This window comes from Lepus europaeus, chromosome 4 (genome assembly GCF_033115175.1).
Source record: "Lepus europaeus isolate LE1 chromosome 4, mLepTim1.pri, whole genome shotgun sequence".
Taxonomy (NCBI): domain Eukaryota; kingdom Metazoa; phylum Chordata; class Mammalia; order Lagomorpha; family Leporidae; genus Lepus; species Lepus europaeus.
Genome location: NC_084830.1, coordinates 21,000,466 through 21,015,419, shown reverse-complemented (window position 1 = coordinate 21,015,419; position 14,954 = coordinate 21,000,466). Strand labels below are relative to the sequence as shown.

General features: G+C 43.7%; 1 protein-coding gene across 1 annotated transcript in view; it reads right to left on the bottom strand.

Moving 5' to 3' along the window:
• Positions 1 to 14,628, bottom strand: part of HAS2 (hyaluronan synthase 2) — a 30,481-nt gene extending 15,853 nt beyond the window's left edge. The window contains exons 1-2 of the mRNA XM_062189461.1: positions 13,995 to 14,628; positions 1,180 to 1,806 (exon numbers count right to left, since the gene is read on the bottom strand). Coding sequence (XP_062045445.1) covers positions 1,180 to 1,806 — 627 coding nt within the window. The 5' untranslated portion in view covers positions 13,995 to 14,628. The remainder of the gene's footprint in view (positions 1 to 1,179; positions 1,807 to 13,994) is intronic.
• Positions 14,629 to 14,954: the final 326 nt, after the last annotated feature.

Below are 14,954 nucleotides of genomic sequence, written 5' to 3'. Positions count from 1 at the left end.
TGCACCCACATGGGAGACCCAGCCTCCTGGCTTCAGATCGAGTAGCTCCAGCTGTTGCGACCATCTGGGGAGTGAACCAGTGGATGGAAGACCTCTCTCTTTTTCTCCCTCTCTCTATAACTCTGTCTTTCAAATAAACAAAATAAATCTTTATTTAAAAAAATAGAACTTCAGTCAATTGACTCAAAAGCCAATGTCCATTCCCATCTACTAACATTGACACCCACTAGACACGACTTTATGATAATAATGACCCCTGGAGAACAGAATGGGTCTTCTGAAAACTAGGATTTCACTTTTAAGAGGAAATAACGAGTTTTCCCCTGGATTTCTTAAACCAGGAAGTTCTCCTTTCTTGATACCATTATGGCCAAAATATAAAGTATCTGTAGAAAATTAAAACTGGAAAACTCACATGGTCCCTCTTGATGTTCTAAAGAAGAAAACTTCAATGAGTAGTAAGAGAGGAAAAACCCCATGGTGAGCTGTCAGTGAACTAATGAGAGACACAGCCTGTCTAATTTTCATGCAAGCAAACACCATCACAAATGCTTTCAAAGGTCAAGTTGCAATGAGTGAGGTAATGCTGTTTGGAGAGTGAAATAAACATTACTTTGGTTTTGCTCAATTTTTTTTTTTTATTTTTCATTTTCCTTTTCTTTTTCTCTCTGAATGTTTAATTCCTTGCTCTTTTAAATCAAAAATGTTCTCACCACTTCCATTTTGCCCAGTCTCTGTGGAAAACATTTTATAGTCCTCCCTTCAGTCTGCAGATTTTCTCAAGACCCTTCGGCTCAAGCAGACACTATTTTCTTACAAAGCTGGAGATTCTGAGTGTGGAAAATGACGTTGGATTTGACTTGGCAAAACCATGAGGGCAGAGAAGGTAAAGGAGGGGGAGGGAAGGGAAGGCAGGGTCTCCTGTCAAAATAATCTTGATCTCTAACCAATAACACAACACGAGTTAAGCATTTTCGTAGATGGTCTTAACAGTTTTACAAGATTTTTTTTTCCTCTCTCTTTCAAAATGTGCTTTCAACAGTCATGCTGTTTTCAGATGAACTGAAAGAAGCACTGTGTTCAGTAGGGACAAGGATGGGCTATAGCATATGACTGGAGAGATACAAAAGCTGCTTTATTTAAATGTATGTTTGCCCTGGCAGGAATTTGGAGACCTACCTGTACATAATCCACGCTTCGTCCCAGTGCTCTGAAGGCTGTGTACATGACTTCCCTCTTTCCACCCCATTTCTGCATGATGCAAACACTTTTGTTGGACAAGACCAGTTGGGTTACATGTTGTGAGCTCTCTTTATGTGACTCATCAGTCTCCCCTGGCCCCTTTTCATGAAAGTTGTTCTTCCAGATGTAAGTGGCTGATGTTTCCCTGCCCATGACTTCACTGAAGATGTCCATCATGTAAACATCATCTTCTGAGTTCCCATCAATGACCATGACAACTTTAATCCCAGGGTAGGTCAGCCTTTTCACAGATTGTAAACATTTCCTTAAGTAGTCTGGGTCTTCTTGATAGGCAGCGATGCAAAGAGCAACTGTTTTGTTCAACTTAATGGGGGTTTCTAGGGATTTTTTCATTTTTCGGTGCTCCAAAAAGGCAAACAGGCTTTGGATGATGAGGTGTGATGCTAAAAAGGCACCATACAGTCCAAAAGAGAAATAGTAATTATCCGTTTGGATAAACTGGTATCCAACAATATAAGCAGCTGTGATTCCCAGAAGGAGAGAGACTCCAAACAGTGTGGTTCCAATTATTCTCAGGATACATATAAACCTCTCACAATGCATCTGTAACAGAATCAAATGATATTCCTGGTTAACCACTCTTGTGCCACACTTGTTATATAAATGGCATCCTGGGCAGAGCTTTGGGCTGGAAACTTTGGGGAAGCATTCAGGAGTGATAATATTAAGTTTCTCACATCACTTACCACTTACCATGTGCTGTCTACGTTAATTTCTTCATCTGCAAAGTAGGGATAAGCATGGCCTTCCAGCACAGTTCAGAGGACTATTTCAAGAATCATGATATATCAGTAGAGGGTACTATTGAACCCAATAAGGTATTTTTTAAAAAAACCTGGATGCTTTGTTGTTAGTACGTTAGAGCATTTGTCGAAGGCTGCACTCTCTGTATGTGGTCACAGCTAGGCATAGAACCTACATTTCCTAAATCCCAGAGTAATCTTTCTTCTATGGTGTTTTACCTTCCTTCCTCAATACTGACCAGAGAAAAATCCACAGGAGATTCTACTAAATCTCTTACACTTAATTTCATCTCACCTCTACTGCAAATCTCTCCATTGATATTCCTTCCATGTGCCGGCTGAAGTTGAATTGCAGGATATTGGGTTCTAGGACTAGGGTTCACACACACAATTAACTGTATGGTGATAAGTGAGTGACTTTACCTTTCTGAGCTTTAGGTTTTTTTAACTGGTTAAGTGAGAGAACTTGAGTACTGATTACTTCCAAAGTCCTCACTGATATTAAAAATTTTCTATGCATAGATATACTATACAGATATCTGTCCAAGCCCCTGTAATTCTTAATTGTTGTCCTGTGTTCAGACATCTGTCTCCTCTATCCTCCATCACTGGATGTTTAGGTCTTGGGGACCAGGAACTTTTTTGGAACATAATAATCACATAAGAATTTCTTTGGAAATAATGAATAAATTAGAAATGACAACATGTTAAATTTTGACAGGTGAGTTTCCATGCTATTAAAAGCATTAGACCTGAAACAACTTGCAACTCTTAACAACCAGTTTTGCCATCATACTTGAATGTCTGTCTCTGGAATAAGAGTTTAAACAAATCAAAAAGAAAATAACTATTTTTCTGTTTTTCTTAAAGTATTTTCGATGCTGAACATTGAAAGATCACTTGGTAGACATTTTTTTAATTTTATTTTTTTCCCTTGAAATTTTATTTTTCTCCTCTTCCAAGAATAATGTCATCAGGGACGTAATTGGTAAAAACACAATATTCCCACCTATGGTCATTCATATCAACTTGGGAATTTTGTTATATTTACATATAATTGATACTAAATCTTTCTCTTAGTTCAGCTAATTTTGAAAGCTGAATAATTTTAACCTAAATGGAAACTTAGGCTAAGCAATCATCTCTGCAAACCATCTTACTTGATATTCTGTTTATATTTTCCTAATCCACATCAAAACTTAAAACTGAATGTCCACATAGAACCTATGATTGGTGGTGGTGGTGGTGAACGGCCATATGGCCCCACTTGCTCAGCTCCAGGGGGCATTGTTCACACATTCACATTCTGTGCCCTGTAACCACCGATTGAGGTGGTCCTGAGGGAATGTGCACTGTACTTGTGAGTCACTTTAATGTGGCTGCTCCTTTCTGAGCACAGACTACATGGTACAGCCATGGCATTTTAGCCTTGGGAAACCTGCACAGCCCTACTTTCAGTAGGGTCTTTGAAGAGAGAGAGGATAACTTGCCAATTTCTCTTTTCTTTCCACAGGTTTGACCCACATGTTAACAAGTTTCTAGGGCATTGTAGAGTCCCAAGATAGAGGGAAGCTGACCCTTTAATTACCCCATGGAAAGAAAACCACACAATCAGGAATATTTGCCTTGGACTCTTACGTTAGCTAGGAATAATTTTGGGATTTTTGCTTGTTTGTTTACTCTAGTTTTCATTTTAGTTCATACTAATTAAAACAACCTTGATGATGCAAAGCAGTCTGGATACCAGGATTCTAGCACATGGATGTCATTTTTCTTTGCTGCATGGAGATGACCATAGCTGTCAAAGACCCTTCAGATGGCTAAGGTGAGGAGAATAATGTACTAGCACTGTGGAAGTGTTTTTAAAAGCTAGAAATGCAATGCTGTTTAAGACATCAGTTAATTAGGGAGCTAAAAAAAAGACAAACGAAAGATTTGTGCCCTACTTTTAGCAGCCATGTGGGACCCCGTAGAGGGCAACACAGAGCTTGATAAAAGTAACCATAACACACATGGAAAACTCAGACTGCTGTGGAATGGCGAAACACTGAGTTTTCAGCGAAAGGCAAGCAAGCACATCATCCCTCATTAATTAACACAGCTGACGGGATGCTAAGAACTCCCAAAGGGTACGTTAACCAATGCCTAAAGGTGCTTGGAGCACCAGACTTGGAACTCCTCATTTCCAAGATGTGAGTCATTCTCACAAGAGTGAAAAATTTCAAGGGGACTAAAACACTTTGCCAGGGAGAAGCTTAAGTGTGTTTAGCCTGTATTTAAAATCACAAAAGCCAGCAAAAGAACTGCCTGCCATGCTTTTCCATTATTCACATTTTCCTTGCTTTTATCAGCACACGTGGACATAGAGTGGTCACATAGCATCTGCTGGCCACAGCTGAAGAGGGAACACCCTCTTACATCATAGGAGTCTACAAAATGTCTTTTTGAAGCCTGGGAAAAGTTATTAGTAAACTGCAGCAACGTGGCTAGAACTAAACCTTTATGTTCTGCAAGATATGTTCCCTAGAACGACACATGCAGTGTCTCAGCACAGGCTAAAGGGCAAAAGGCACATTTTGGAGCCATCTTTGCTGAGGGAATACATTGATCTCAGGGAGTGACACACAGGATGTGTTCTTTATAATTTCCCCTGGGCAATTTCATAGATATGGGCACCATATGTGTTAGACTTTCAGAAACAATCCCCAAATCAAAAACTGTTTCATAAGCGTACTCTCCTTATCAGACACATGGCTTTATGGAGAAATTGGAAAATAGGGTTAGTTCAAGCTTAGATCACAAGAGCTTACTGCTATATAGAAGAACTACCTAGAAACTTACACTCTATAAATATTTAAAATATAAAACTTGGATTTATTTTGCCCATGTCAGGCGTTAGCCCAGTAATTGACTTTTAAATTGCTATTGGGCTTGATATCAAGTATTTACTACTATTTGCCACAGCATTCTAAGCCAAACCAAGTGTTAAGGAATGGCTTAATAGACTATAATGTAAGCTCCACAAATTCAATAATTATCTATATATACTATATAAATATATATATATATATACACACATATAAAAATGTATGTTTAATCTGTTTGCACCAATGTCACCCAGGACATAAAACATTGCCTGGTTCATAGCTATTATTCAGTAAATATTTGTTGAACAAATGAATGAATGTAGCTTTAGTCATAATTTTCATTGTTATAAAGAAAGCTCATATTCATTCATTATTTATGAGGTTTCAGGCAGTGAGGTAAGGTTTTTGTTTGTTTGTTTAATAGCATGGTCTTATTTAATCTTAATGACTTTAGTTGGCAAATATATTATTATACTCATACATATGCATATGCCAAGAATTTAAGCATTTGGGGGCTGGTGCTGTGGTGTAATAGGCTAAGCCTCCACCTGCAGCATTGGTATCTCATATGGGCACCACTTCATGTCTCAGCTGCTCATCTTCCAATCCAGCTCTCTGCTATGGCCTGGGAAATCAGTAGAAGATGGCCCAAGTTCTTGGGCCCCTGCACTGGCGTGGGAGACCCAGAAGAAGCTCCTTGCTCCTGGCTTTGGATCGGCTCAGCTCCAGCTTTTCTGACCATTTGGGGAGTGAACCAGCAGGTAGAAGACCTTTCTCTGTCTCTACTCTCTGTCTGTAACTCTGCCTCTGAAATAAATAAAATCTTTAAAAAAAAGGAATTTAAGCCGTTGGAATTTGAGTATTTAGGTAACTCACTGAAAGCCATAAAACCAGGAGTAGGAGCCATGTAATAGCCTAATACCAGATAATTATTCTTGATAAATGTTTATGTTTTTCATCTACTTGAAAGGCAGAGAAAGAGAATTGTTGCATAGACTTCAAACCTTACGATGAAATGGGAAGCATCCTTTTGTTTCTGGATAATAGAACTATAGTGTATAATATAAGATTTGGGCCGGCGCCATGGCTTAACAGGCTAATCCTCCGCCTTGCGGCGCCGGCACACGGTTGGGGCGCCGGACTCTATCCCAGTTGCCCCTCTTCCAGGCCAGCTCTCTGCTATGGCCCAGGAGTGCAGTGGAGGATGGCCCAAGTGCTTGGGCCCTGCACCCGCAAGGGAGACCAGGAGAAGCACCTGGCTCCTGGCTTCGGATCAGCGAGATGCGCCGGCCGCAGCGGCCATTGGAGGGTGAACCAACGGCAAAAAGGAAGACCTTTCTCTCTGTCTCTCTCTCTTTCACTATCCACTCTGCCTGTCAAATATATATATATATATATATATATATATATATATAAGATTTGGAAAAACTTTGAAATTGTGTTCTTGCTAATATGGAAAATGGCACTCAGGTATAGAGACAAAAGCAGCCAATTTTCAGAGATTACTGGCTCATTTACTGTTCCATGTGGGTACAACCTATAGGAATATCTATAGAGTTTTGTAAAAGAAGCTGTTGATTTTACCTTTACAATGGCAACTCTGCTCCTAAGGACAACCAAAATCAAGTTTCACCATAAGAAATGATCCATTGTTTCAACTGCATTGTGGGCCAGAAATCAAGTCTTGCTGTCAGCTCATATACCACATGGGATTCTTTAGTTCATTGTGCAAGAAAGTCTTTTCCTCCCCCTTGACCTTATATTAAACAGGGAGCAAAATGTTGAATGAAGAGAGAATAATAGCTGCTCTCGCTGCCATATTGCAGAGGCAAGAACTGAGTTCCCATTGTTTTCATAAAGTGGTTCTTCCATTTTGGATCTTGGAGAAGCTAATGGAGATTCAAACTCAGTGAATCAGCATCCGGGAAAGGCTAGAGATATGGTCAGAAGACCTCTTCTGAGAGGGGTCTGAGCATCCATTCCTTTCTAAAGTAACCTCTCCCTTCTGTCCTCTCTTCATCCCATCACACTTTCTCCCCGTGCCTTGCTTGCTTTTCTAAGTAGCACTTAAGTACTCTACATGACTACTGGAACTTGCGTGACTCAATGGCTTGATGTGCTCTGTACCAACAACAGGGCTTGGCACATAACAGATACTCAATAAATATATTTTGAGGGGGTAGCGCTGTTGCATGGCAGGTGAAACTGCTTCCTGCAGTGCCAGCATCCCATATGGGCACCAGTTCAAGTCTGGGCTGCTCCAATTCTGATCCAGCTCTCTGCTATGGCCTGGAAAAGCAGTAGAAGATGGCCCAAGTCCTTGGGCCCCTGCACTGGTGTGGGAGACCCGGAGGAAGCTCCTGGCTCCTGGCTTCAGATTGGCACAGCTCCAGCTATTGTGGTCTTCTGGGGAGTGACCCAGTGGATGGAAGACCTCTCTCTCTCTTTGTCTCTCTCCCCTTCTCTCTCTGTGTAACTCTAACTTTCAAGTAAATAAATAAGTCTTTTAAAAATGCATATATATATATTGAATAAATTAATAAATCCACTTGGACTCGGGCAGTCAGGCTGACTGATAGGCACAGCCCCCCCCCCCCCCCGGAACGGGGCAGTGAATGGATGCTGAGAGCTAAGCAAGCAACCACCAATCCAACAGCTTCTCCTTTGTGTTTTTTTTTCCAGCTCCCTAATTTCTTGCCCAGATGTCTAAAACTAATCACTATGAGGAGTTCCAGACCAGCTCGAGAAGACCATTGGATAACAAAGAGAAAAAGCAAGTTATTCCTAAGAGCATTTTCAGCAAATGTGAATTATAATCTGAGCAATTTTATGAGTTCAAGGGTCATGTTTGGGGCAAGAGGGATAAAGAGATTTTTATCAATCAAAACTATAGTACTCTTGGAGTATATTGTCTATTAATCCATACAGTATTTTGTATTTCGGTTCTAATGATTTGTGTGTGTGTGTGTGTGCTGTCTCTTCAATGGGAGAGACTGTGATGTCAACCAATTTGCAAAGGTCAGACACACCAGCATTCAAATCATAGCTCTGCCATTTACTATCTACTTCAGAGAATCTGGCCTCCAGAACAAGCCCAGGTTGGAGTAGAATTCTGACCCTTCCTTTAGTGGTTGGATGATCTCAAACAGCTCACATAACACTTACCATCATCAGTTTGGAGCTAATCATATTGATTCATAAAAAAATATAAGATTATAAGAAGGAATTCATTTAAGTATCTAAAAAGAAATGATCAATTATTAGATTTCATTGATGTTAGTTTTCTGCCAGTAATTACCTAATTAGCCTGACTCCTTCCCTTTAACCCATTGTCCTAAGTTATCATGCAGTAACCATGGTGAGGTGAAAACAAGAGGACTGGGAATCAGAGAAACGGATTCAAGTCTAAACTCTGCTTCCTATTAGCTATCTGATCTCAGACAACCACTTGAGGGTCCGAATAAGTCATTTGTCCTTGGATATGTAATTAATTAATATCTTTGAACTTCAGATTTTTAGGAGCAGGATTGTGATTTTTTAACTTTAATATTCATAGCACTCACATAGTTGCATATCTATGAGATGGATGGATGTGGGTTACATGAAGTGTCCCAGCACCATGCTCTTTATCATAGTCACTGATGAGAACAGAGAGCAAGTTCTCATTTCTTCACCTGTAACATGAGAATGATACCTTTTTTGTAGGGCTACTGTTACTTGGAATGGTGGCATATGTGAATATATGCCCCAGTACACGACATATTGCATGTGTGTAATCAGTGGTTGTTGTTATCATTATTGTCACAAGCCATTGTTTTAACTCAAAGGAAGAATAACAAGTGATAAAAGTGCACTTGCCTCTTTTCCTCATCATCTTCTTTTTAACTTGTAGGCAATATTTAAACATGGCACAAAGGATGATTAGACATTTAAAGAATGTTTCCTTAAAGAAGACACTGCTCAGAATCAAATATAATAAACAGCAGACCTACTTCTGGAACCCAGAAATTTTTTCCCATAATTTATATTGTGATATGTAGGACAAAACTGGTGATACTCTCAAGGAGTTTGGATAACTGATTGTTTCTGGTAAGACATACTCATATAGTAATCATCCGACTACTAATAGTGAACTAGAAAGGTATTTTGAGCAAAAAGTTGAAAAGTAGTGATTCCCAAAATTTGTTGTATATCCAAATTACCAGAGAATCTGAAAACCACTGCTATGTGGCTCCCATAACATTCTGAGTTACCAGATAGGGCGTGTGGCCAAGGCATGACAAGTTGTAAAATCTCCTCAGGAGATACTAACATGCAACAAAGATTGGCAGCTGCCAGTTTAAGACTCAAGAACTGGGGCTGGCATTGTGGTGTAGCCAGTAAAGCCACTATCTGCAATGCAGGCAGTCTACATGGGCATCTGTTCTAGTCCCAATTGCTCCATTTCCAATCTAGCCCCCTACTAATGTTCCTGGGAAAGGCCCAAGTCCTTGGGCCCCTGTACTCCCGTCGGGGACCCAGAAGCTCCTGGCTCCTGGCTTCTGCCTGGCCCAGGCCCAGCCATTGCAAACATTTGGGGAGTAAACCAGAGGATTGAAGATGTCTCTGTCTCTCTGTAACTGTGCCTTTCAAATAAATAAAATAAATCTTAAAAAAAGAAAAAAGACTCTATGACCTCAATTGGATCATTATATGCCTTTAAATATATTTCCTCTGCTACTGTCCTCAATTAGACACCTGATATAGATGACTACTTTAAATCCCCCAATAATCTTCACATTGGCACACATAACCCTCCAAAACACTGAGCAGGAACCCCCTGACCTCTTTTCCCTTGCCAGCTTTGAAGTTTGCCTTTTTTCCCCCAGTCCCATGGCACTTATCCTAGTAGAGAGACCCTGGAGCCAAGCCTGCAAGGTTAGGATACAGATCTTTTAAAAGCTTTCCACCCCAGTGGTGTCTGGAGTTTCAGGTTTTAAATTTCTCTTCCTTTGCTCATCAGTATTAACCAGTTACTGCCAGGGCATCACTTCTCCCAACTACTCACTCTATTAGTTCCTGAACTTCACCATCTCAAACCTAGTTTGCGGGGAAGGATAAAATTAAAAAAAAAAAAAAAGAAAGAAAGACTTGCCATGGGATTCCAATTCTGGGAATACCTGCCTTGGCTCTTGGGAACTATTTACAGAGGTCAAAAATAAGTCAAAATCCTAGGTAGCCAAAAGTAGCAAAAATGCCAAGTCTCTCCATGAAATCTCTCTTGATCTTTCCCAAGGGCATAATATTCACAAATTATTTGATTACATTCCATCTACAATTTTCCTAATACTTATGGAGTTCTTAATTTTTGTGAGACAAATTGTTTTGTAAAGCTTTCTTAGCAGGTGAGGATATAGATGCAGTATACGTAATGCTTCTAAACCGGTGCCTGAAACAAACTAGACATGTTAGAAATGATAGGTATCATTTTTCACAGGCCACATCATATTTTGCCTCATATTTTCATTGTTTAGAGACTCCTTAAATAGATTTTTAATTCATTTCATTAATTGTATGCAGTATAGATATATTCAGTTAATAGGTATTCATTAATAAACCTTAATTTAAATAAAATGTTTAGCAGTGTGACCTTAGTACATTTATTAGTAACATTTCCCTAGATTGTGGACAAGGCATTATATATGTAAGCTTCACATAGATAACACAAAATAAAATAATTTAAGACTATATGTAGTGGGATGATACTTATTCTGTATCAAATACTGCTGGAGGAGGAGGGATTAAAAACCAACTTGGCAGAGGCACAAATATTTTTTTAATAGAGGGAGCAGTGCCCTACTCAGCTGACATCCCAGCTGCCACTTGGCTGTCCTTGTAACCTGGTAGAGGGATACAGCCTGGTTGTGCACAGGTGAAAAGAATCCAGGTGAAAACAAGGGGTTTATGCTCAGTCCCCCTATTGTGTGAAGTCATCACTTGCACTTCATGCCAGAGTCAGGAAGCTAATAATGTAACAAACAGCTCTCACGAAAGTCTGCCAGCCAGGAACTCCACTTCCATTCAAGGACAAAGGGCTTTCTTCCACAGTGCAAGTAATAGAAAATAATTGCATCAGTGAAAGATATATGTTTAAAAATTCAAGAAAAATATTTTAAAATAAATCCTTTCCATCAAGTGTGGAAAAATATTTATGGTATTCAATTTTGTGGTGCCATATTCTGTAGACCTAGCCAAAATTAACTTCAAGCTAACTTACTTTCTAGTTACAGCTTCTTACTCATTTGCTACACAATTCCTATTTTGCAGGAAGGTCCTTATCATCCTTTCTTTGTGGAGAGTGACATTCAAATTTTCTTCTAGTCATCAATGTATTTTTATAAGCTGTATAATTTCTTTGGTAATGTAAGGATTCAATTCTACACACAATACATGCAACTCAGGAAATAAACATCTTTCAATACATCTATAACACACTTTTTTGATTCATCTGATTATGGAAAAACCTAAGAAAAAGAGAATAGGAGGAATGATATTCTAGTTTCGATGTTTTAATGTAGAAATGTCCACCTGGAATTCAGAATTACATGGAAACTTCAAAAAGCTTGCAGAAAGTGCAATTAAAAGTAAGCATTTGGCCTACTGGTGAAGATGCTATTTAAGTCGCCTATGTCCCATTTCGGAATACCTCAGAGGCAGTGGTGGTGGTGGCTCAAGCGACTGAGTTCTGGCCACCCACATGGGACACATGGATTGAGTTCCCAGCTCCTAGCACAGGGTGAAATTGCCTCACTCCAGCCCCAGCCACAGGGGACATTTCAAGCAGCAGGGGTGGATGACAGCTAGTGTGTTTTCTCTTTCCCTTTCTCTCTCTCTCTCTCTCTCTCTCTCTCTCTCTCTCATAAATAAATAAGTTTAAAACGATACGTTCACTTGGGTGAAATTTTCTTTAAACGCCATGCATCGTTTTTGCATGCAGTTCTCAGGAATGTCTGTCCGACAGCTGCAAAGGCAGGCACACCTTTATACACATTCCACACGAGGTACGTTAAAGCACTCAACTTTCACGGAAAATGTAGAGGAATGTCCAAACTACCAGGAAAACCTTTGGTAGAGTACCATGGGTATTCAAAAAAGGATATCTCAGCTGTGTGTGTAAACTTATTAGTGAATGAATCAACCTTCGCGTACTGGAAGGGAAAGAAGAACAAGGTTTAAGTTTTTTTCAACCCAATTCTTCAGCACAATTAAAATTTCATCTACAAATAGGTTGTTTTAGCTCTAAAGTTACAGAAATTATGTATGTTAATTTTAAATCTGCTACCATCAACTTGAAAATGTTAACCGTTACTAACTTATTAAAATCATCTTAAAATCAGAGTCCGACTTAACACCTCCAAAGTTCCAAGATCACCGGGCCTGCGGCGCAGCGGGAAATCGCAGCCCGCTTCGCGCAGTCATCCCGCCTCTGCCCAGCGCCTCCCTGCTCTGGCAAAGCGCCTCTGCTAGACACTGAGCTCACAGTCTGTATATCTTCAGGCCTCCAATTCGGGGAAGCCCTGCGCGGCCAATGGGGGCTCCCCAACCTATGGCGTCACGCCCCCCCGGGTGTGACGTCAAAGGCAAGCCCAGCCCAGCCACGTGGTGAGCGGGAGCGCAGCCTTTCTGGGCAGCCGTTCTGGAGATCCGCTCGGCAGCAACGGTCCTAAAGGGTGGGGACTGCGCTAGGGAGGAGCCGCCAGGGCTTCTCCAGGTCCCCGTGGGAGCGCGGCTGGCTGGCTGGCCCGCCCCGGAGGCGCGCGGGTCCGCAGTCCAGGTACTCAGCGCGGGTGGAGGCACAGGCGCTGGTGGAAACTGGCACCCGAGGCTGCGCAACCGGACCCTCCCCCGCAGACACCGCCTCTCCGCGCCCAGCCCCTCTTTCCAGCCTTAATTATCCTTTCAGCACCGCTTCCCCTCGGCTGCATTTCCTTAGCCAGAGAAAAAGTCTCTCGGGCCCCCTGGCTCTCACCCTCACACAGATCCTCCTTTCAGACCCGCCCGCCTGGTCGCGGGGACCCAGGTCTGAGCCCCGGCGCGCGCGCGCGGCTGGGCGGGAACCAGCGGGACGCAATCCGCCCGAGGTGTGGACGGTCCGGCCCGCCTCAGACCCCGGCCTCCCTCCCACCTCCGCCCCCAGCCCAGGCTGCGCGCTCGGGACGGAGCCCCCCACTCATCCGCGGGACCGTGGGCCCGGCGCCGCGGAAGGAGCCGCGCCAGCGTGCGCCGTGCCACGTTGGAACTGGCTCCCGGGCAGCTCGGCCGCCGGAGCGCGCCGCGCGGTCCCCACGCACACCCAAGCCCCCGGGCGCGCCGGAGCGGAACCCGGGGATGTGCGCCCTCCTCCCTCTCCGCGCGCCAGCTGCACCGCGGGCGTCGGGGGACCCTGGCCGGAGAGAGGCTTGCGGAGCCGAGCTTAGCCCAGACAGAGCCAGCCTGACACTTTAATGGGGTGCGGGAAGTGCAAAGGAGGGGAGGCCCGGGGAAGGGGGAGTGGCCGGGCGAGACCGGTAGCTGCTCGGAGGTGGCGGAGGACCCCTCCTTCCCCCGGGGTCCGGGTTTTTCGGAGCTTGAGGACCGGGTCGCTTAACCCTTTGCAGACCGAGCAAGAGAAGCGAACAGTGAAACGCTCCAGGTTATCCCGGGGTTCGCCTCCCCACCCAGTGTGTGGGAAAAAGGAGAAGAGGGGAAAGGGGGCGGCTGTGCAGAATGGAGTCTCTTTGCACTGGGGCAAGCCTTGTTGCCCAACCCAGGAGCCCCCCTGCCGCCCGGGAGGATGCGGAATGGAAAAGTACATCTCGGGTGTGCAGCCTTCCCAGCGGAGCGAGCACCTGGTCCCCGGGAAGGCAGCGGATCTCGGGCGAGAGGCGCGGGGAAGGGCGAAGCCCGCGATGCGTGGCTAAGCCTCCGAGGGGTCTGAAAGAGTCCCTGGCTCCCAGTCTCCTGGAAAATCCTCAACCCCCACACTCCCGTGTCGAAGGTGGCCTCATTTTGTTAACTCTTGGGCGAACGATTCCCCGGCTCTCCCGGTCCCCTTAGAGGACCTTCCCTGCCCGGTACACCGCGCCGCCGGGGGGAAACCTACCTTGTTCAGCTCTCGGTCATAAATTCGGCCTCAGCCTGTCTGTGTGGTCCCGGAGGGTCGGTGGCAGGCAGTTTCCAAAATTGAGGTAATAAGAGGTCAGATGAATTTGAGACGCCCGGCCAAAAAAAATAAGAAAGTTAAAAACAACATTTAAAAAAGGATGGGGGAAGACTTAAAGGTTTGGTTCTCCCCCGCTGTGAAAAGGAAATTTCACTAATATTTTTCTTTATTATCTCCGTTGCACTTCAGTCTTCTAATTCTTAAAAAGAAAATGACCTCTACTTTAAAAAAAAAATAAATTAACTTTTTGTTGTTACTCCAGTCTCTTTCCCTCTGATAACTGAAAGTTTCCTTTTTTTTTTTTTTGTATTAAAAAAAAAAAAAAGCCGGGTGCAGGCTCCGCAGAAGCGAGGAAGCGTAGAATCGGGAGAGGAGTCTGGCTGGGGCTGGTTTGGGTCCCTGGCTCAATGGGGCTGCTCGAAGCCAGGACGGGGTAATTCTTTCCAGACGTCTTGACTTCTCCTTCCCCGCTGTTGTTGCCTTGCTGCCTCCTCCAACTTACGGGGGTCTTAACAAGTGAGCTGGTGGGTGTTTTAATAGGACGGCGGAGGGAGTGGGGGCCGAGGGGTGGAGGAGGGAGGTGTGGACTGGGGAGCCGCGAGGGGAGGGAACTGGGAGGGCGGGCGCGCGGCCGGCGGGAGGGCGCGAGGGAGGGAGAAATTGGCCATTCAAAGCCCGCTCTGAGCTGGAGGCCGGTTCTAAACGCCAATGAATTCAATTAACTTGATTGTTAACGTGTGCAGAGCAACGCCGCGCGCTCCGGCTGGCCGCCACCTGATTCCCCGCTCGCCTCCTGCCGCGTAGCCGGGGGACAGCGCTTTGTAGCTCTCCCTCGCCTCCTGGGAGGCTCCCAGGGCTGCCCTCTCGGCCGGCGGCTCCCCGGTGTGTTTGAGTAATTTG